Source organism: Cyprinodon variegatus, unplaced genomic scaffold (genome assembly GCF_000732505.1).
Source record: "Cyprinodon variegatus isolate N-32 unplaced genomic scaffold, C_variegatus-1.0 Scaffold152, whole genome shotgun sequence".
NCBI classification, from domain to species: domain Eukaryota; kingdom Metazoa; phylum Chordata; class Actinopteri; order Cyprinodontiformes; family Cyprinodontidae; genus Cyprinodon; species Cyprinodon variegatus.
Window position 1 is genome coordinate 779,572 of NW_015150605.1, and position 22,755 is coordinate 802,326.

General features: G+C 37.4%; 1 protein-coding gene across 1 annotated transcript in view; it reads right to left on the minus strand.

The window, feature by feature from the left end:
* The window catches only part of gna12 (guanine nucleotide binding protein (G protein) alpha 12), a 39,999-nt gene that overhangs the window by 11,444 nt on the left and 5,800 nt on the right, over window positions 1-22,755 (minus strand). The window contains exon 2 of the mRNA XM_015377350.1: window positions 14,903-15,121. Within this exon, the coding sequence (XP_015232836.1) occupies window positions 14,903-15,121 (219 nt within the window). The remainder of the gene's footprint in view (window positions 1-14,902; window positions 15,122-22,755) is intronic.

A 22,755-nucleotide genomic window follows, 5' to 3' on the forward strand; every position in this document is an offset into this window, starting at 1 on the left:
TGTTCTCCAAGCATTTCAGGTTCCTCCTCTAAATGTTGCTTTGTCATTTAGTATTATTTATTTTAATTAATAACCATCTGCCCCTCCTGTTTTCTCGTTTGGGGGAGAGAGTCGTGTTTGTTCATCGTTAATATTTATTCAATTCAATTCAGTTTATTTATATAGCGTCAATTCACCACACACCATCTCAAGGCACTTTACAGTTCACCAGTTCATACAGTCCAATTGATTCAAAGTTTTGTATCTAAGGAAAACCAGTTGATTGCATTGACTGATTCTCATGAAAAGGCATATATTGTATCCTCATAACCCAATAAAAATATATATATGGAAACAAAAGCAACAACTGTAGAGTGCTGCTGTGTTTAACATCTGCTGAATTTAGAGGTCATTAAGGAATAAGACCAAAAAATAACTCAGAAACATGGATGGGACAGGATATAACATCTAGGATTACCAGGCATTTTCCTTTTACCAAAGTCATCAATGCCTGGGAAGATTTTACTGCAGAAAAAACCCTGTTGCTTCATTCTGGCACTAAAACATTGTAATGTCTCAAAGAGAGGTTACAGTGGGCTGGGATGTTTTGGGTAACGGGGTAAAACTTTTATCATAAATATTAAAATCAACATAAATCCAATTTTCGACTAACAGAAGCTTCTTCCAACCTTTCTCTGCGACTATAGAGATCGAAGCCAGGTCACTAATTCAGCATTTAATATGATATACATGACATCATTAAACCCTGCATGCTAACAAAGTCTTTTCTAACAAAAAACTAAATCTATTAATAAAATTAAGTGTTAAAAAAAATAAAAGGCTATCAGATATGTTTTACTGATGCATTATCATTTATAAGATAATGTCCTTCAGCTAAGCCAAACTCAGCAAACTTCTTTGGAAATTTAAATATAGCATGCCTGCAATAAATAATGAGGTGTTGGAAATATTATGCTAAGGTTGACATGTTTATGAGGAAGACTGCAGACTGGACAGACCCTCACACACGCCACAAAGAGAAGTCAGACAAGATGATTTCTAAGGAAGTCAGCTGGTCACAGTAAGTTGTATCCTAGCATTTAGTAAAAAAAATGAATTGGAAGGTAAAAGTGAGATGGAACAACAATATTTTACCTTTATCATCAATCTTTTTGTTAATCCATAGTTTATAATCAATTTATTTCTCCCTATTTGTCACTATCTGTCATCCATCCATTTATCTGATATATAATAGAAACTATAATGCTGCAGGCAGAGAATTTCAGACACCAAAACCAAGAAAGAAGAAAGCTAAAGGCTCAAAAGAGCCACAGCCTGACTCCCTCTATGCTACGCTGGATTGATGCAGTCAATTGGACAAAAGGAGCCTCAAGTAAAGTACATGAAAGGATAGAAATGTTGATAGCAGGTCACTCGTGTTAACTAAAATGTTTTTCTTCTCTTTGGTATTTATGTAAAACCCTAATTTCAGCACCCTTAAGGTGAAAAAAGGTCGACGCAGCTGAAGGTTGCTGCTGACGCTCGAAATTGTTTCCCACATGTTCCACTTTGCACAGAAACAGGAAGGAAATGGTCAAAATGCTCACGCTTGAATAATAAATTAGATCCTTGAGACTTTAAAACGGGAATAAAAAAAAATATGCTGATTAAATTGTACCTCATGTTGCATTAGATCACCCTTTTCCTGCCAGAGTATTGTTTTGTCCCGGTGGCTGGGGATGAAAATCAGAAGATGTTTCCCTGCATCAAAGCATAAAAATCTTTGACTTCGCTGAATGTTCTAAACGCTTTCTGTGCAGTTTTAAGTTCGAGGATGAATGCTTCCTACCATTTGTAGAGACAACTGATTTTACTTTCTTTCTTGCGGGGGGATAAAAATCAATTGGCCGGTTCTCGAAGCTCGAGTTCTGAAATCCATTACAGTTTTCTCTATGCTCCTCAACACACTGTTGAGCGATAATGTAGTTTAAATGCACAATCGTCTTCACTCTGATGGATTACACAGTTCACCTCAGTTTGAAGAGGCTGCTAATTGATTTCTGAATGGAAAGCAGCATGAGCCTGGAACAGAGAAAATGATTTAATTGGGTTAACCCGGCACGTCAGCATGACTCGCTGCAGGGTTCTCACTGCCTTCAAACCTCAGTTTTAACCAAAAACGGTTGTTGTGAAAAGCTTGAAATGGAATCAAACCTTCGCCCCAACAATAGTTAATGACTGATTTCCTCTCTTCCTTTCTCCTTCTTTTAAATACCCTCTCATTCAACAGGAAACAGCTGTGTGTGTGAACACTGAGCAGAGGGACGAGCGGGAGGGAGGGACTGACCGACAGAGCACAATCACAATCCCCTTTTAGCAACTGCATGGCAGGAACGCATAAAAACCACCGACTTACACTGACAGCAGCTTTCTGCTAACTTTGCAGAAGTCTCTTCTTCTCTTTGACTGATCAGCCATAACAGAGAGCCCTCTTTGTGTCGGCCCTGGCGTACAGATTAGCAACCAGGAAACATGACCCCATGGCGGGTGGGATGTGAGGCAATGACCCTGCCACTGACCTACGGTGTCGCGGCAATAGGAAACACAAAGCCGGGGCTTCGGATTGGCTCAGCAGGACACAAGCAGCGCGCAGTGGAATGGAGGGATGGATGTGGGTGGATGGGGTCTCAGAGGGATGGCAAGGGGACTTCCCCGAGTGGAAAGGATTCACAATCTCGCATTGTATAAACTTTTATAGAGGTTCTAGAGTGCGTAATTCTAACGAATAAATACATCACTAAGTAAATTCAAGTATTCCATGATGTAGAACAGCTGAAAGACAATGAAGTCGTTATTTGAATACCAACATGTGAAACGCAGTGGTTTTAATTACATTGTTGATTATTTTTCCACTCCATATTCATACTGTATGTGTTTTTATCAATATGTAAATTATATTTGATGATTTAAACGAATACATCCAATGAAACCCTGACCGAACACGAACATGGAAAATCTCAAAGAAGGACTCACGAATTTAGCTACAAATTTTCACATGTTGATGTCCAACTCATTTTGTATTTAGACCTGAGAAATAAATGGAATGCAGAGCACCTAAACGCCCTACACCTCCGTTGTTAGCTCCTGATTTAGAATAACTTTAAGAAAATACTTCTTTTAGCGGCTCTATGGTAATTCTACAAATTTAGCATCCCCTCACCATGATTTTATGACCTCCATGTTTCACAGATGGTATGAGCTAGTTTTCTGGAATGTAATTTTACAAAATGTAGTTTAACTTTTCTAAGGACCTTATTAATATATATATATATATATATATATATATATATATATATATATATATATATACACACACACATATATATATGTTACTCTTTGTTGATATTATTTAAATTTATTTGCAGTTTTAAATAAGTAATAAATGAAATATCCATATGTTGAAATGGGTAAGAAAAACACTCCGGGCAATTTGCATAATGACTGCAATTTTTAATTTTATCGTTGAATCTAAGTAAAACTTGTTGCAGTTTTCATTTTGTAAACTACTCCAAATGAAACTGGATATTTTCCAGATAGTGTGTGAAAAACAGAAATGTTGTTCTGCTTTATAAACTTGGAAAACTCAAATAAGCTGTATTTCAGCTTTCTATCTGCTGCCTGAGGGCACAGGCAGGAATCAGCAGCTAATACAGTCTCTATTTTACTCTATGTGGGACTATAAGTGATACAAATTGTTAGAACGCAGATTCATCACACCAAGAAAAAAATGTGCAAAAGCTGATAAGATGTTCTATAAGTGTGCACAGGGGATATTCAGCAGCAGATTTTAAAAATAGCACTGCTTGCCTTTATCAAGTGAAAAAAAAAGAAAGAAAATAATTTGCCTTTGATCTGCAGGAACATCACAAACATTCATTTTGGCTGAACTTGCAGAAGAAAACCTGTTGAGATCATAGAGTATGAGAATCATATCACTTTTTCCAAACAGAATATTTAAATGTATTATCATTTACCTAAGGTTGCATTTATTATCTTTGAAGATAATTGGCAGCATATGGTTTACTAGGCCTAAATCTTTCCTGCCCTGCTGTGCTATTGAGCTGCAGAGTTGTGCTGTCAAAGTCCAAAGTTGTAACCTCCTTTTAATCCTGTTTCAATATCAGTGATGATTAACTCTGAGCTGTTGTAAGAACCAGGCTGGAACAGCTGAGGTATAGAGGCAGGGATCAAATATCCCGTCACAGATAGAGGTTATCTTCCATTAAATCAGGACAGATTTAATGCACACGGACAGAACTGCTTCTTTGCACTTTTCTAGAGCCACTACATTCATATCCTGTGCAAATGCAAACCTAATTTATTTGTGACGTCTCTGCTGCCGAGGACAGCAGCAGCGGTTTACCGCCAGGGTTTGATGTACTGCCTTGTTTTGGTCAGGCACAGGAGGTTTATGTGTTTATATCCTATATCTAACAGAGTGCTATCTGGGTGTGGCGGGAACAGAAAAGCCAACAAGTAAACAAAACCCATGCATGTGCTCACTTGTTTTTCCTCCTTCGATCTTTACCTCCCCGTCACTCTTCTCCTTTTCTATAGCAAACTCCCCGTCCCATTGCGTCTTTCACTGCCTCTCTTTCTTCCTTTCCTTGGACTCTCATCGCTTCCTTTCTTTCCTTCCTTCCTTCCTTCCTCCTTCTCCTACCCTGCCTGCCAGCAACACAGCTCCAGCTGTGCCTGGGAAAAGCTGACTTTGGTATCCCCGGAAAACCTCTCCAAGCAGAGAAAGGGGGAGGTGGAAAGGATCTAAGTCAGCACATTTGCTCCAGAGCAGACATTTCTGTTGTTTTTTATTAAAGCAAAGGGCTGACAAAATGCATTTCTCTAAATGTCAGTTTATTTTCAACTACTGCTCACCCTCTATATTCACTTTTTTGATGGGATGATAGTATATTATTAAATTTAAATCACTTTCTTTTAACAATTCTTTTAATGTTTTTTCTGTATACCATGGTTTCCTTTCCTCTATTTTTTATTTTGTAGTTTGGAACACATTAAACTTGAATATATAGGGAATAACTAAAAGGCTAATCTAATTCAGCAGTTCTGATCAAAAGCATAGAAGTCATAAATAATCACACAGACTCAATAAACACAGAATGATATATTTCAAGCATAGATTCCTGATTGTTTATTTGAATAATAAATGTATGCTAAAATGCATTTTGGCGATGGCCAATATACTGTAAAACCAGCACCTCCATAAAGGTTAGATGCAAAGAGAAGGATGACATATTGTGGAAGAAGGAAGCACTTACTAAGAGATTGGTAAAACACAGCGGCCCGAACTTCCCAATAAAAAATAAAGATCACTTTGATGTGAACAGATCACTTTGCACCACTGAGCCATTTTCCAGTCCTGTCATGATCCTTATGTGTTGAGTTTTGGGGTTTCTTCTTTGCTGTTTTTGTTCTCTAATTGCTCACATTTGTAGTTTATTTGTTTTTTGCAGTTTGCTCCTAAATTATTCTTGTTTTCTGTTTATTTTCTGTTATAGTATCTCCTCAGTTTTCTCTGTTCAGCTCCATTTTATTTATTACTCTCCTCCCTTCAGCTCCCTTGCACTCAGCTGTTACTCGTTTTCCACCTGATTACTTTCTCCATACTTCCCTTAGTATTCAAACTTTCTGGTTGTCTGTTGCTCTTCTGCAGGAAAGATGCTCTGTTTGTCAGCTTTTTGTTTCACTTCTCCCATTTCTCTGCCTGTTTTCCTGGTTCTGTGCTACCTATGATAAAAGTCTTAGTTTTTTTTTTTTTTTTAACAAAGTTGCACAAAAAGACAAATAAGCTGAAAGTTGAATATACTCAAGGACTGGGTCACTCATCTGACATTTTTTTGTTCTTGTTGTGAAACATGATTAAAATGTTTAATTACAGGGTCTGTAACAAATTAATAACAATGAGCCACATTTTTAATCAAAAATAAATTTTAAATAACTTACCACAGAACTATAACTGTGGAGCTGTGCATAAAGTATTGTCGTGCAAAACATAAAATTTTCTATTCAGAATGCAAAGTTTACTGCAATTAAAACAGGCTACTTTTCTGCTCCAAATCAGTTTCTGAGACACCAAATTCTTGTTCTGACCCGTTTTACCAGGGTGTGAAGCTCATTTGGCCCGATGTGGGCTGGCTGCTGCACTGTGGATGCTGATATTAAGAGTTGTGAATGTCTGCCTCAACATAAGTTGCCCTAAGATGATCTTTAAGGGCGGCACAGATGCCGAAGACACAGATGTCCATCCCCGTGAACACTGGGACTGAACTCAAAGGTAAACTAAATGATTCTTATTTCATATTTCAATCATTGCATATATTAGCTGCCACATATGATTCAAGACCCTATGACCGAAAATATTTGATTGACAGATGACCGTTGATACATGATTGGCCGAATTTAGGTGTTCAAGCTGACGTATAATTAACTGGCCTGCATAAGATAACAAAAAACACAGATTTTAAGACAGGATTTTTTTTTCTTCTTTTTTATAGCAATGTTCTACATTTTGGGACAATATCATCTGATAAAGAGAAAATGTATATATATTTCCCTACGACTTAAAGTGTGTATAAAAAAACAGCAAATACAAAAATTCCAACTCAGTATGTATATAATAAAGGAGATTAATTGCATTGCATTTTTTAACTCATTAAAATCAGCCCAATGTTTCATAATCTAATGTTGTACCCTTGAAGCACAAAATTGAAGAGATGCAAACATACAATAGTGTTTATCAACTTAAATATTGATGGAACAAACCCAATAAGCCATGTGTGTCTTTATATGGTGGCTGTTGAGCAGCTCCTCCAAATTCTTGAACACGTGTTACTAGACAATCCCCTCAAGGCCAATATAATTTCTGTTGTTTGAGCATATTTTTCCACCCACATTTTTTCCTTCCACTCAACTTTCTGGTAACATTGCTTGTGCTTTCAGCCAGAGCTTTGGGGCTCAGACTGAAGGGGGTCAGTAGCTGTTGCTACAGTTGCTACAGACCAGCCTTCAGATCAATAAGGCCACAACAGCTCTCATTGATCGTATGGAAGATTTCTTTAGTTTTTTAGAAACAGAAATCAATACTTCTAATATATTGATGTATTGTTTAACCTGAACTACCTAAATAAATAACATTTTTAGTCCTTTAAAATACTGAGACTTGGATACTATCAGCCACATATTTTAAATAGTTAATTTTAGTATGAACTCAACTCAATAGACTGAGGGATATTGTTTCTCTTAGCTGCTGGGTCTGATTATAGCAGCAGTTTTAAGACATTAGCTTCAGATACAGTTATTAGTTATTTTTTTAGTCTCTGGTGGTCAGGTACAAGGACTAGCCTGGAAATGAGTGAACAGCATTTGGTTTCTGTGTTTTCCTAAATACAAATTTCTGTTGTTTTTTTGTTTTGTTTTTTACAGTGATTTGTTTTTGCCCCTGAGTTGTACTTTCACACAGCTCCCTAGCTTCAATCAAGCTTTCAGATATAAACAGTTCCTGGTTTTGGTGTGAGATCATCTGTTTGGCTCACACCCTATATAACGCCCTGTTTAATGATTTCTTCTGAATTTGAGTCCTTAACAAAAATTCAAGCAAATATAAAGAAATAACTTTAGAAAGGCTGGTTATGTCAAAAGATCTTGAAGCCTTCGTTCTCCTTCATTTCTTAATAAAAAAAAGAAGAATATAAGGTTTCGAGAACTAGGAATTAAGCTGTACCTGGCCCCTCTGATTTGGCCGGCCATTGAAGCAGAAGCAGTGACTGAGGAAAACAGCTACTGGAAGCAATTATGGCTCTTTGAAACCAGATACACCCGACTGTAGCGATTGGTGTCAAAACTCATCCTGGAGGTCATAACTTAATCATCCAATGCAAATAAACACCCCAGCCATTCATGCTCAGTATGCAAACGAGCCTCAGCAGAGACTTACAGTTATAATTAGGCATGATTTACTAATTAAGTATTCAGGAATCTTTAATTGCTGCACTGCTGTATATCATCAAAAAGACAAGTTTGCAAACCCCAACTCATGGCAAACAGCCTGTACTTATAAAGCATTTCATCAAGTCAAAGGATTCCTAAGCACTTTGCACTACACTCAGTAATTCACCCTTTCACAAATACATTCACACACCGATGGTGGCAAGCTAGACTACGGCCACAGCTACCCACAGAAAACACACTGCTACATACAGGGCTCACAAGTCGAACCCTGTGGTTGGATGAATGCTTTACGCGCCACATAAAAGTATAAAAAATAATTGCAGCATTCTGGTCGATCACAGATTCCTGTTCTTTAAAAAGCCTGACATTCCGAACTGACACAGTCACCTTCAGTATTTCAATCTTATCTTACTGAAAGAAAAGAATCAGTACTCCTACAAACTGCTGTCAAATATAAATTGAAGCTTAAGGCATTGACGGGGGGTTATGTTCAGACCTTTGCAGAGGTAGATAAGCATCGGCCGATCTCCCAAAAATCAGGGCAGATCAATCTGCCATACGATCAATCAGTGTTTCAGTAAAAATTATACTTTCATTTCCAATATGAGGTTCATTTCAAACACACACAGTTCTATTCTAGAGTTAAAACCCATAACAGTTTTTTTTACACATTTATCTTTCTAGATTTCTTAGTTAGCCTCATTAATTTCAAATATTTCCTGTGCAGCTATAACTGGCAGATAGTTCTCAGTGGTCAACCTTCATGTGTGGGAAACCCCATGACATGACATCAGGATGGATGGTTAAACAGTTGATGGACGGACCGATGGACAAAGTATGTATATGACGAGTAAAGCTGGGCTGCTTTCAGATTACACAAGAACCTCCATCATCTCTGCTTGCTGTTTGTGAGGCCCGCTGTCCTGACTTGTTTTCTTCTGAACAGGATGTCACAACAAGCTCTAGTCATCATAATTGAAGCTTTGAAGAGTGTTTTGGAAAAACAGTCTTCATACATAGAAGAAGAAGAGGTTGTGTTGTTTAGTTTACCCACTAAATGTAATTATCAATGCAGTGTGGGGTCAAAGAACAGGAGAACACCCTGAAGAACATGCAGTTGTGCAGCTCCAGCAGCAGAATAAAACTAAATAAAAACTACACCTAGATAACCTTTAAAGAAATAACCAAACCAAATAAAATCAAGTCTTTGTTAGTTTTATAAAATGGGTTAACCTCCACAGGGAAGGATGAAACAATTCAGTGACGTAGAAAGTTGCAGCTTATTTTAATGGTTCTTGAAGTGTTAAAACTTCCAGAGGTGCCCTCACAGATGCTGTTTACAGCTAATCTACGCTCACCATTTGTAATTCTGTTAATAAGCAGTACATTTCAACCGTATTGAAACAACCCGCACAAGAAAAGATGCTTTCTTTTTCTGTTTTTTACACCCGCCTGTAGCAACTTTGCATCGCTGACAGCGAACAACAGCATGACAGATTAGTCCTGATATACTTGCTCCTTTGATGCACTGCGGCCCTCTTTATAAAATGTTTTTCGAGAAACCAAATTCCAGCTAACAGAGAATCAATATTTATTAAAAGAGTTGATTAATGTATTAAGATCAACCCTGTAGTGCGGAGGTCCTCAACAGGGGGTCTGTGACCCCTAGGCTGTCAACGGAGATACTGCATGGGGGTTGCAAAAGTTTAGGTTGATTAGACTTTTTTTTTATAATCCCTCCTGCAACTTTTTCCACTAATTAAAATGTCTTTAAATACACATTAATATGAATTCAACTTAAATGGAGGCAGAAGGTGTCTTTCAGTCATCAATGCTCAATTTCAGCGACACACAGGAGCTTTTTCAAGCTGGGCACCGTTTCATTCACAACACCTGTCCCCTCAAGGAGGAATCAGAATCAGAAATACTTTAATAATCCCAGGGAGAAATTACATTCGTTACATTACTCCATCTGTAACAGAGTGACTATAGGACCAGTTTGATATAACACAATTTCACAAAATATACATAATTAGGGGGTCCCCGCTCCATCTTGCCATCAGTTTGAGGGTCCTTGGCCTGGAAAACATTGAAGACCACTGCTGTAGTGGATTTTTCTGACTACAGAGGATTGAGGAAAGAAAAAACTAGACAATAAATAATTTAATAAAGTGGCGCTGGAAATCAAACCACATGCAAGCTTCAGCCCATGAACTGATCTTAATAAATATAGCTGATGCATTCAAGGCAGAACCTAACAACGCTTTGAACCATTCTGTCCATCAGAACAGAGAACCTCTCAGTGTGTAGTGCGTGTTGTGATGCACAGACAGAAGCCTGCGGGCAGCAGGTTTAGAGCCTTACCACTATTAATAGGCTTATTAATTCATATTTTAACTATTTTCCTTTGGTCAGCGCTCCTTCTGGCTTCCGTTTGTCCTCTACAGGAAGCCCCACCCCCTTTTGTTACACTTTCAACACTCCCATGTTTAAGTGCTGATTATAAACAGAGACAAATAAAAGGGGCTGCTTGTGTTTTCTTTGTGGCCCGGCTTTAAAGCCAGAGAGGAGTCAGGCACACATAGAGGCTCAGAGTCCAGATAGTCTGACCTAAACTTGTGTATCTCCTCTACACCCACGCACAGCATGTTAAGTGAGAGGAAGTGGCATCTGCCTGACTCCACACTGCTATGTCACTGATAAATGCCAAACAAGGTAAAAGGGCAAATTTACAACCCTGAGCAAACTGCAGCATCGCCGTGTCATTTTCCGCAGAGTCCAAATAAAATCCGACTGCTGCCAACGATGGAGAAGGCGCTGACAACAAGACCAGCTGGTTTCCCTGCTCACGATACGTCTTGTGGTAATTCATAACCTTCTGGTGAGCCGTTAAGAGTCTGTCTGGACCCTCTTTACAGCAGATTTGTAGCTGCTTGTTGAGTTAACGATTTCACTGGTGGTTGTGTTTGTCACAAACTCTTCAGTAAACTGAAATAAGAGTTTACTCTAAATGACTCGGTTTGTTTGGGTCCCTGAAGGCAGCAGGGAGGCTCTTTAAAAACAACATGTGTTAAAAAGACTCCCTGAAAAGTAACCCCAGGCTGTTTAATATTCATTTCAAGAAGGAGGTTTAGAAAATGCTTTCTGCTACTATTAATAATATCATTTTTTAGAAAACAACCCAAACTGTTTTATTTTCATGTTTTCTCCTTTGTGACGAGCTGTATTACTAAACAACCAAAAAAAAAAGCTTCTGTTCTGTGTGCAACACACTGTTTATCAGTGTTTATTAAATACATCAGGAAAATGCATCGCACTGACGTCAAAGAGATATTTCAGATTGGCTCTGCTGCATGTGACAAGGGAGATGAAGCTCCACGGGGCTCCACTTCACCGGTTTCATTTCCACTGGAGAACAATAATTACATCTTTGGAGTGTCTTCAAATAAAAAGAAAAAAGTTATGCAGAAAGAAAACTGCTCTTCCTCTAGCTTCCCTCGCTGCTGCTCGGAGCAGATCACCGTGACTTATTTTTATACAGTTTTCAGGTCTCAACATTTCTCATATGATCCCGTTACTTTCTATGGAGAGCTGATATTGTCATGGATCATTAAACTGCCCCGTTATAGATTTACGCCGTTTTTGCTTTTTCTTTACTCTTGAATGTTTCATGCAACCAATTAAACATAAAACAAGACAAAGACAATAATCGCACATGCAAACAGCTGTTTTCTTATGATGATTTCATTTAATAAGGACAGAAAAAGCTATCTAAATCAATCTGTCCCTATGTGAAAGCGTAATCAGCTGCCTTATTAAATGATTTAACCACGATTAACCACAGTTATAGAAAAGCGAGAGGTCAATTTCTAAGGCTCTACACAGGCCGAATAGAAAAATGACTCTCAGAATCAAGAGATCGCTTTGTTTGATCCTTCATTTTAGCTCCCGAAAGCAACAAATGGTGCTTAAAAAAACAGAATACAGGAGAGATAACTTATCTGATATATAATTTGGAAAGGTTAAAACTATTTCTGAGGCATTTTGACTCCAAGTGAACCACAGTCTAAGTCACTGTGTTAAAATAAAAAATAAAAAAATCATATTCTGAATCGATTCTCTCATTCCAAAAAAGTTAAAAAACATTCCAATGGACTTGGTTTCCAGTTTGAAGACGTTTCGCTTCCCATCCAGGAAGCTTCTTTAATTTAAATGTCAGAAATAGCACTGAGTTCAAGCTTTATATAGTACCCCAAAAACTTGATTTAGCTTAGAAAACATGTAAACTGAACAACAAATTGAAATGAAGATGGTTTCTATAATCTGCAAGTTTCCTAAGCAATTTTTCGTAACCACGTATTATTCTAAGGCTTTCTTACCCAAAATGGAGTGCCTCTGATCATTCTCTTATGATTTCTCCAAACCGAACTTTTCAAAATTTAAGAAATGCATTTTCCACTGTCCCTACAGCCGACATGAACAACAATTACTTTATTATTTTGCTGTTGAATGTTAATACAATACTAATATCAATATGTTGCATAACCAATTCAGCCAACAGCTAAAAATAACAACAGCTAATTGGTTTAATACTGATCAATATCAGCCTAATCTTCATATCAGTCCGTGAATAGTTTTTGAATCATAATTTTTATCTGTGGAATAGCCCAAAAAGTCTAAAAAAAACACATTTTCTAGTCACATGTGTGGGTCTAGGTCAGGGGTTCCAACAGGCCTCTCACCCCTAAAAATTATTACTTCACTCTATGTTTATGCATAAATACAAAGTCATATTAATTTATCTAAATGATAATTAATTACTGTTGTTATATAAGGTGATTAATGTTTTTATAGTCACTTTGTAGCACTTTGAGACTTGCATATAAGTGTTAAGTGTTTTATATATCAAACCTATTATTATTATTACATTTACATTTATTTCTAGATATATTTTGGCCCTCCATAAACCTCAGGGATCACATCTCAATGAGTTTGAAAACCATCTAATGACCTTCCACATGGAATTTCCTGAACCCCGGCTGAAATGCATCAGTATTTTGATATAGAAACATAGTTGACGTGTTGCAGAACATATTAAGAAGTTCTGATCACGTTTTCTTCCCTTAGGTTAGCATATTTAGCTTCAGAGCAGAGCACACAGCTAAGAACACTAATTCACATACTCCCCCATCCTTTTATCCATTTACTCACAGTAAAAGGAGCTTGGACCCCACGCAGTGCATCCTCCATATCTGCACAACCAATAACCTTATCTAAATCATCCACTTGTTAGTAAAACTTAGAAGCAGACAGATGATTGATTACTGTTTATTGGAGATCTTTAGTTTTTATGCAGTGAAAAGGCAGACAGCGGAAGTAGCATAAGCCCAACACTCACAAGTGAGTGAATCAGTGAGTGAATCAGTGAGTGAGTGCTCCTTTACAAAACAATTCAAACTCAGGAAGGAAAATGTCAACAAATCTGATGGAAGGTTAATGAAATTCACGAATAATAACTCCACAACATGATCAAAAATCACTTATAAGTGAGCCACCTGGGGACGAAGCTTTCCAAGAATCCCAACAATAATATACCGTTTCAGTACTGAAGTACTAACGGCCAAAACCAATCCCAAAAAGGGACTAAAAGCACCAGGGTAAAAAAAACAACAACTAACAAACCAAATCAAAAACCAACCAACAAAATAACAGGAAGTCTGTATGTTTTTGAAAATAAAACTAACACAGAAACATTGGTTTATTCACAGGCAGGAAGAAAACAAGCGGCAGGTAATGATGTGAGGAAAGCCAACTAATCTGTTATTGAGCTAAGAAATCCTCACATTATAGTTAGAAACATCCACCTTTAATCTGACCACATTTATTTAGTGAGGGAATTAAAACCCACATTAAAAAAATATGTTTTTAATGATACTTTCCATTAAAATGAAAAGCCTAGCTTCTCACCTAATTACAACCCTGTAAATGTTCATCTATACAACCATTAGATTCCTCATATTTCACAAGGTTAAAGCACAGAGAGAGGGATTTCTGATCAGCAACCTTATCTCTGCCCCCCCACTCCTTTATTTCTATAGGATGTAGGTCAGAGGACTGAGGTGACCATGGAAGAAGGTTGATTGTTATGTTTCTGTGTTGACTAATCCATATGTTTCAGATCATCACTCGACTAAAAGACCAACAGACGACTAATTTCAGTTTCCTAGCAGTCTGATTGAGTAAATTCTTATCTAAGTTTTTCTGGTGTTCTAAAATGTCCATGATGCAATACATTTAACAAGAAAGGAGGCATTCATGTGAAAATGAGAGTTGATAATAAAATCTGTTTTTCATATAACTTTTAAGGTCACTAACCCATATTTATCCATATTAAATATGTATTTTTATATGCTACTCTATTTATACCATTTAAAAAAACAACCAAACCACTTTCACTTCTTCTTTTAAAAACCCCACAGTCCTGCGCAGTATTAATTACAAACTATTAACACTACGCTGTTTCCACCCTCTTCAGAGACAAATACACAAACTGCAACAAGGTGGAAATTACTATTTATGTAAAAAAAATGACAAACACTAGCAATGCTGGTGTATCTATTGGAAAAGCTGTGTATTTATTTCACTTCTCTTAGGTGCGGATACGCTACTGCACTAAAAGATGAATTTATTCTATGAATGCCAGGGCAGTGTGAACATGTGCAAAGGCCGCTGGATTACCTGGTTCTGGCATGATAAAACTGGGACTGTTACTTTCACATTATCATTTTATAGCAAGTGCAGATTAATAAAAGTTAAAAGTAAAACACCAGGCAGCTGCAATGATGAGGGGCAGCAGGACGCACAACCAAACTGTGAAAGTTGTCTTTAATCTACTTACCAGCTGGAACTCTGAGCGTCGTGAGTAGGCCTCCTGTATGCCTGCGTCCCCCCAGAGAGCGCTCAGCGCCATCACGTAGAGCTGAAACTCACTGGGCTCGACCCCCGAGGCGCCCACACGCCCCTCCCATGACATCACCAGCATGCCCTGCTTCTCGTTCTCACAGCTCTGCCAGCTAATGCCCAGTTTGTCTCGGGCATCCACCAGCACTCGCATGCCCTGCAGACAACAAAACATCACACAGCGTCAGGATGGCGAAGCATCAGCTGCCGTTCTCAAAGCCTCCACTATTATACAATGATGAGGTCATCCTTTATGAGAAAAAATACATTAAAATATTTTGAAGAAAATCTTTAAAAGAACTGTGTGAAAAGAAAAAAAAAGTTTAACAATTGAAAATTGCAACACTCTCAGGTCCTGATCTTAAGAAGGTTTGTTTGCCTTAAAATGGGTCTTTAAAAAGGGTCCAAAGTTATTTACATTTGCCATTCAGCAGACAGATTTTTTTTTTTTGGGACGTTTGCCCTCATCACTATTCAGATCATATTTTAATGACAAAACTGAGTACACTCACAGCTAGAGGATATGCAAATATAAACATTTACTTTGTGAAAAGCCATTTTCCAACAGCAGACGCCGTTTTTTTGGTCTTTTTTAGTACTTCTGAAAGTAGTAGTGTGATAAATGTATGCATCTCTTTGAAACAGGAATATTTCTACACTTACAGATAATATACGAGGCACACTATAAATATAATTTTGCATAATTTTTTTAAACAATAATTATTACCTCTAAATACTTGGCTCAGAACTCCATCTTTTACAGCCTGTCTCAAACTTCCTGTAGAACAGGGAATCTGCTCATTTTAACCAAACAGGTTTTCATATCTTAACATTTGCGCAGCAATCTTTGTAAATCACCTGCAACACACCCACCTATTGCACGTACTGAAACAAATTGCACATTCAGCTCAGTGCCTCTTAGTGTGAATCTTTAGAGATCAGGCCCTCGGTGTGCTTTAACATCTTATCTATTGTCATGGGAATATTAAGAGCAAAAAAAAAAAAGCATTCATGAATATGCTTTAAGATTTTACCCTCTCTCCCTGTACGTCCTACAAAACAGCCTTTAAACCGTGCTATTTATTTTTATAGATTGCTCTGTATGTTGTGTTTAGCTGTCAATGTGTTAGTGTAGGTTAAAGCAAAGCTGGGATATGCAGTGTACATACAAAAAAACAAACAAAAAAGTGTGTGAGTGTCTTGGGTTTTCAATCTGTTCTGGAGTCTATGGCCTTGATTAAAATATTTCTGCATAGAGAAATGAGGGATGTAGAAGATCCATTGCTGCTTAAGGCAGTTGTTGCTTTCAAATGGTGAAACCATTATTATTAGACACTGGCCTTTCCAGACAGGGCTGAGTTTATATGAATAGCTGATTTGATTTTCCCTGAAAATAAGCTCAACATTTAAAAACCTTTATATATACAACTTAATCAGTTTTAGATTTACTCTTTTACCCTAACTTTTCTTTCCGATCTGAAACATTCAACTGTGCCCAGATTAAAAACAGCAGAGGTGTGCAGGGCACCATCTTTTAACGTCTCTCTATAAATATTTTCTGTCACTTTTTAGGAGAACAAACTGGCATAGCTATTCTACTGTGCCTGGATCCCTAAAGGACTGAACTGGTTCTGATCGATGGCTTTAAATAATCAACTGCTATGTGAAGAATTCAATGTTCAGCAACATGCTGGATCCACAAGTCCAGCTCTGTCTATGGTTAAATGGACGTTACATGTGTGGTGTGTCTCAATGATTCAAGACCACCTAATCCCTTTGAAACACTAATGTCTAGTCAGGTTTGTTTGTATAGCCTAATCTCACATCCAATAGCCCTTACACGCCCACAATGTTAACTTCACCTCAGCCAGATAGACTTTTTCTTGACAGTTAGAAAATCCTCTAAAAAGCCCAAACAACCATAGATGGGGAGGAAGGGGGGATTCCACAGTGAAGATGGAGGGTTGAGCAAGCAAAGATGCTTTTCTCACTAATGCATCATTGATGTGTGTATGTTTGTAGTCAGACAGATGGGGGGGGGGTTCTGACTCAGTGCTGTGGGCGCTTTTAAGGCTAATCCCACAATGAGAGGTTTTTATAAGTACAAATGGATGATTTAACTTAAAAAAAAAAAACTAAGTGAGGAAGTTAGACGCTGATGTTTAACACCAATACTCACAATAAGTCGACATGTCGACCCACAAGAGCAAGGTGTCAGGTACGAAAATAACAAATCAGTGTTTCTTTATACAAAGAGTGAGTCATTTCCAGACCGCTGCCACAGGTATTCTGTTAGCTCACACGGCCTCTTATTGATTCACCAATCTGAACAAACTCTTGCATAAACTCTCATATTGATGTCTGGTTCTCTTCCTGTATGCCTGCATGTTTAAATAGCTTTCCGTTTTCCTGTTTGTGGGCCTTTGTCTTTCTGCAAGGAGGCAGTAAGTGCAGCAAAAAACAAGGCAAATTCACACGTTTCATTTTCTAAAAAAATAAAAATATATTATGCTATCCCATTTCAGCTAAAGGGAGGTAATTAGGTAGTCGTAGTCAGATAGTGAAGAAAAATCACATGACAACATCATCTTTAGGCGGCCCAACAACAGCTCTGATGGTCATAAGATTCTGGAGGAGTAGAAGAAAAAACGGCATCATTCCTAAAGAGTCTGCTTTGTTTGTTGTCTGATTGTACCACTAATGAAACTCTAAGTTTTACCCTACAGTTATAGCAGGGTTTACACATACAATGCTTTCAATAAAGCAAACGTTTCTCCATTGCCTTTTTCAGTTTTCTAATAATTATTCTATATCGTCATGTTTTCCTTAGTTTTGTGTAAAAATATCAAAATTAACATAAATACATGCTTGAAAACAGTTTGTAGGCAATTAATCTATGTAATGTCTTTAACTTGGTAAATCAAATTACTGGAATTAATGAACTTGTATTCCAGTTTTATTAATATAAGTTGAACTGGAAATGCACGCATGCCCCGGTGGAGGTTTGTTGTGATAAACGTCATCCGATTGGCCTCCTTCGACCTATTCTTAGAACAATAATCAATCCCGATAAGGCTGCTACGGGCCGATTGCGATTTATTGATCGATGCATCTCTATGGGGTCAAATTGTGGCTCTGGAACTGATTTTATTTTGCACCCCCTTCAACTCAAGAATGATACAAAACAACTTTAAAGCAAAGGTGATTTATGCAGAGATACCTTTTATCTTTAATCAGAGTGAAAATATTACAGATGAATGAACATGTAAGGTACAGCACAAATATAATTCTTTTTTAACCAAGCTTTCATAGTAAACAGAACATCTATCCAGTCACTTTTACCGATAAGCCAAGTTTGTTCAACTTACACCGACTCCTAATTGTTAAGATTGACTTCCAGTAAGCATTAAAAAAGAATGGTTCAATTCCTATTCTTATAACTAAGTACTGACTTGTTCAATATAGCCCAAAAGAATTTACAAACTGGATGCTTTTCTGTTAAAACAGTAAATGTGCAAAAGCCTTTAAAGGTTTTGGATCTACAATGACCTACACATCCCTTTACAACAAAAACAGATCATTTGATTCACTTAATTCAATAGTACTTCCTTAGTTTAATACTGAGCAGTGGAAAAAGTTTAATATAATTCTTGGTTTTGACAGTTAAAAAAACAAACAAACAAAAAAATTAACTTAAATAATTTGGCACATTTTAGACAAAATGTGTACCATACTAAAATAGGCCTTGGAAAACCCTATGATGTCATAAAAGGATACATAGCAGCAGACTTGGTTGAAGAGCCTGTAAACTTCAAGAAGCTTAACCAGTTAATAAATAATAAAAATAAACCTGGCTGTATTTGGAGTCGCAAGTAGGGGAAGACCACATTTATAGCCCAAAGTGACAGAGCTACTCACATCAGTTTTTCTAGATGATGTCATAACAGAAAAGCTGGTTCTAATACTGGCTCAAATTCAGACGCAATTTCCTGTTTAAACCCAAGAAAGGCGCCAAACAGATGGTTTTGGACAAAAAAAAGCAATAAATGCGCGGCAAATCGTCAAAAGTTTGAGAAACCAGGACAGTGTCTCAACATTTTAAATCAAAAAGAGAATTAATTTCTGTAATTCTGTTAAAATATGAAACCTGTTTAGATTAATTCCATTAGGACAGCTACAGTTTCAGCCTCTATTTATATTCATTTTGATTTAATATTATTATGATTTACAGCGAATAAAAAGCATTAATCACCTTTTTCAGAAAAGAAAAGCACAGACTCCAGTCGTTGCTCATGCCTTGTGAATTTCCATCAAAGTTTTAAAGGGGAATCACTACACAGCTGTGCTCATTATTGCTGCTTCTATTACTTCCAATGAATGTGCTTTGCACAAAGACATGAGTAAACCATTTGTGACTTATATCTTGCGTAAATGATGAGTATCTGGTAGACATGTGTCATTATTATGAAGGCCATAATATAGGTTCTATAGGTTTCTGTCAAGCATTCTTTCTCATTGGTCCAATATCATATTAATTTGTGTTAGATAGTGGTGTACCTAAAATAGCCCAATCTTTGATTAATGAACAAATATATGATGTTTACTTGTTAAAAAGTGTTTCTAAAATTAGCCCTTACGATTCATTTCTCATTAACTGAGACACCTGTATATTAACTTAAATTTATATTAGGTATAGGATTATTTTTCTGTGTTTCCGAACTTTTTGCTTTGTTGGACTGGCGTCATAGTTAAGCTAAGCATCTCTAAAGAGCTCTAACGAGCAGCTCCAACATTAAGGAAGTCAATAAGCTGAAACAGAGTCCAGTTTTGACAGAGGACCAGCTCACGGTAAAGTTACAGACAAAGACGCCTAAAGACTCCAGTATCTAAAGCCTGAACTGGTGACCTGTGACAGTCACCGCGGTCAGCAGCATTAGGATCAGCTTTCTCCAGCCGACGGCCCAGACTGGCTCCAAACTCTTTCATTTATCAGAGTGTGGCAATTATGAGACAGCTCTCTTCCTTCACTAATGCTGCCGATTACGTAACCTGCATTTTTATTCCCCAAGAGGAATATGACTGACTAACTCCAAGATCACAACCAACAACACTATATTTTACACAGTGATGAGAAATAAAGCCAGATACATTGTTGAATATGAAGTTATTTATTAAGAAATGTTTTTCACGTCCATTTCTAAACACACGTTTAAGTCTTTGGAACAAAAAGCAACTTAACTGCTTTTATGGAACATAGTCATACTTCTACTGTTCTTTTTACGTGATAAATTAGTATATTCTCCCCCTAACAGCTACTTCTATTTCCCTTAGCATGCCTGAGACGAACCTGCTCCCTTTTTTCTGTTTTGAGCTGTACCTTATTTTTTTTTTGTTAGGGGGGGGGGGGGGGGTCTGTGAGACCCCACAGAATCTCATTATAATAATCGTGCTGGCTTTAACTAGGACTTTGGATTTTCGATTGCTCATTTCTTCGTGAGTCGTTGGTGGATTTCCTTGTATGTTTTAGGTCAGTAGCTGCATTTCCATTACAATAGTGTGCAAAGCTATGGCGATATTCTTATTATTTTGAAAATGTAAAAAATTCACAATTGCGGTATTTCCATTACAATAACAAATACAATGAAAATTGCATGTAAATATGTTTTTCAATGCAATAATTCTGTAAAACAACATGGCAGAGGTGGAATGTAAACACATTCAATTCAGTTTATCCATATATCGCTGATTCACAACACATGTCATCTCAAGGCACTTTACAGTTCACCAGATCATGCAGTCAAATTGATTCAAAGTTTTCTATCTAAGGAAAACCAGCTGATTGCATTGACTCATTGACTTGGATGCAATCTCTCACACTAAGCATGCTTGTAGCGACAGTGGAGAGGAAAAACTCCCTTTTAACAGGAAGAAACCTCCAGCAGAACCAGAACCGTTGGTAACTAAATGTAAATAATACTCAATGTCCTCATGAATCCAAATACGTCGCACCATCCTCCAACTACTTTCAATCTTCTTTATCTTTTTACAAGGCAGTACGGTCCGGTTTCAGATCATGTGACTCTTGTGATGTGAAAAAGCATTTCTAGTAGAATTTTGCAAAACACAAGAATTTCAATACAACCAGAAAACATGAATATTTTTTGAAATTGCAGTTTTTATTATTTTTATTTTAATGAACTCATTTTTAGAATTGAAATTTGCTAAATTTGATGTTTAATGGGAATTTTGTACATTTACCATTAAAGTCTTTTTTCTTATCAAGTGTCATGATTGCACTTCAATGATGACATTTCAGGGCTTCCATAACCTGATAAACATCCTGTGGTCTGCCTTCAAGCTGAAGTTGCTCTGACAGCTTTTTAGTTGACCTTTATTTCAGCGATTTCCTCTAAAGTTAAACTGCTGATATATTTCAAATTACTTTTTGAGACTTCTTTAAACCTTTTTTAAAAACTCACAAACTGCAACAATCTTCTATTTGACAGCTTCTGGCAGCTGTTTGAATCCAACCACAGGGTTTACTCTTACATTAAGATGAAAAGCAAGCTAAATATCCAAAGTTAAAACTAAATATCTGAACCTCTTTCAAAATGCTGAGTCATGGTCTCCTTATCATGTGCTCCGGACGTGATGGGTCTTTGTGTGTGATTTTTGTCAGTCTAAAGAAGAATAATAGGGAAGGGGGACGGGGGGATCTTCGTCTACATCCACAATGCAGGTCTTGATGCTCGATTCTGATTTATAGATGCAATCAAATTTTTTTCCGCTTGGGCTTTTAAACTATTACTCAAATGTGTTCACCATCAGACCCCGCCTGAACATTTCACAGCCCCAACGCGACCCACAAAGGGACAGGGTAGACGTCACACAGCAGCACACTGTTTACAGAAGGGATAAAAGGTGTTGGCATCTCTGTTATTATAAGTTGTCGACAGTATTACCATCACATCATAACAACAAAGAAATGGTAATAGATAGCTGAAATATTTCCAGTGGGTTTTTTGTGGAGCAGCAACTGTTGAGGTTTGTTTGAATGAGTAGTCAAAGCCTGGATGATAACGTGATGAGCTATAAAATATACTATAAAAGCTATTGGATTGTATATAATTTAGTACATGTGGAAAATCAGATTTTCTTTGAAGATGACAGGATGGAAATTGGGCTGTTCTGACTGCCATAAAATTGTCAGAAATGAGTTGCATATGGGCAAAAAAGCATAACATTTAAAAGAAATTGCATTTGCTAAAAAAAAAAAAAGAAGTCCAATGGCTGTATAAAAATGTGCCTTGACTACTGGGGCCACACATATTTATTGGTGACAGATGGCGGGGGCTGTCAGAGCAAAGAGATAAGATATCACATGTTCACTTTGGAAAAGTGGAAAAGGACCAGCCGTGTTTTGTTGTCCGTATTTATCCTCCATTCTGGCATGCAAGTTAGAGGACTAAAATGAATCCAGTATAATTGATATTTGCAGCTCCTCTTAAGCCAGTGGGATTTCTTTTGTTTAACCTTGTCGTGTGAGAAACAAATGCTTCCATGTTGATGAGGATTAAGGCAGAGATTTTAGACTTTACAGGATGCAGAATTATAGACTCACAGAGCAGCACCACACCCACAGGCTCTCTCTTTAAAACCAGCACCTGTGTGTTCTGTGCCGGTTTTATTCCTCCTTCCTTTCCAGCTATATTCCCTTCCTTTGTCATCAGGCTCCCATGAAAGGAGGGGATTCTCTACACCTGCCAGGTGACGCTGATCCTCCACTGGCAG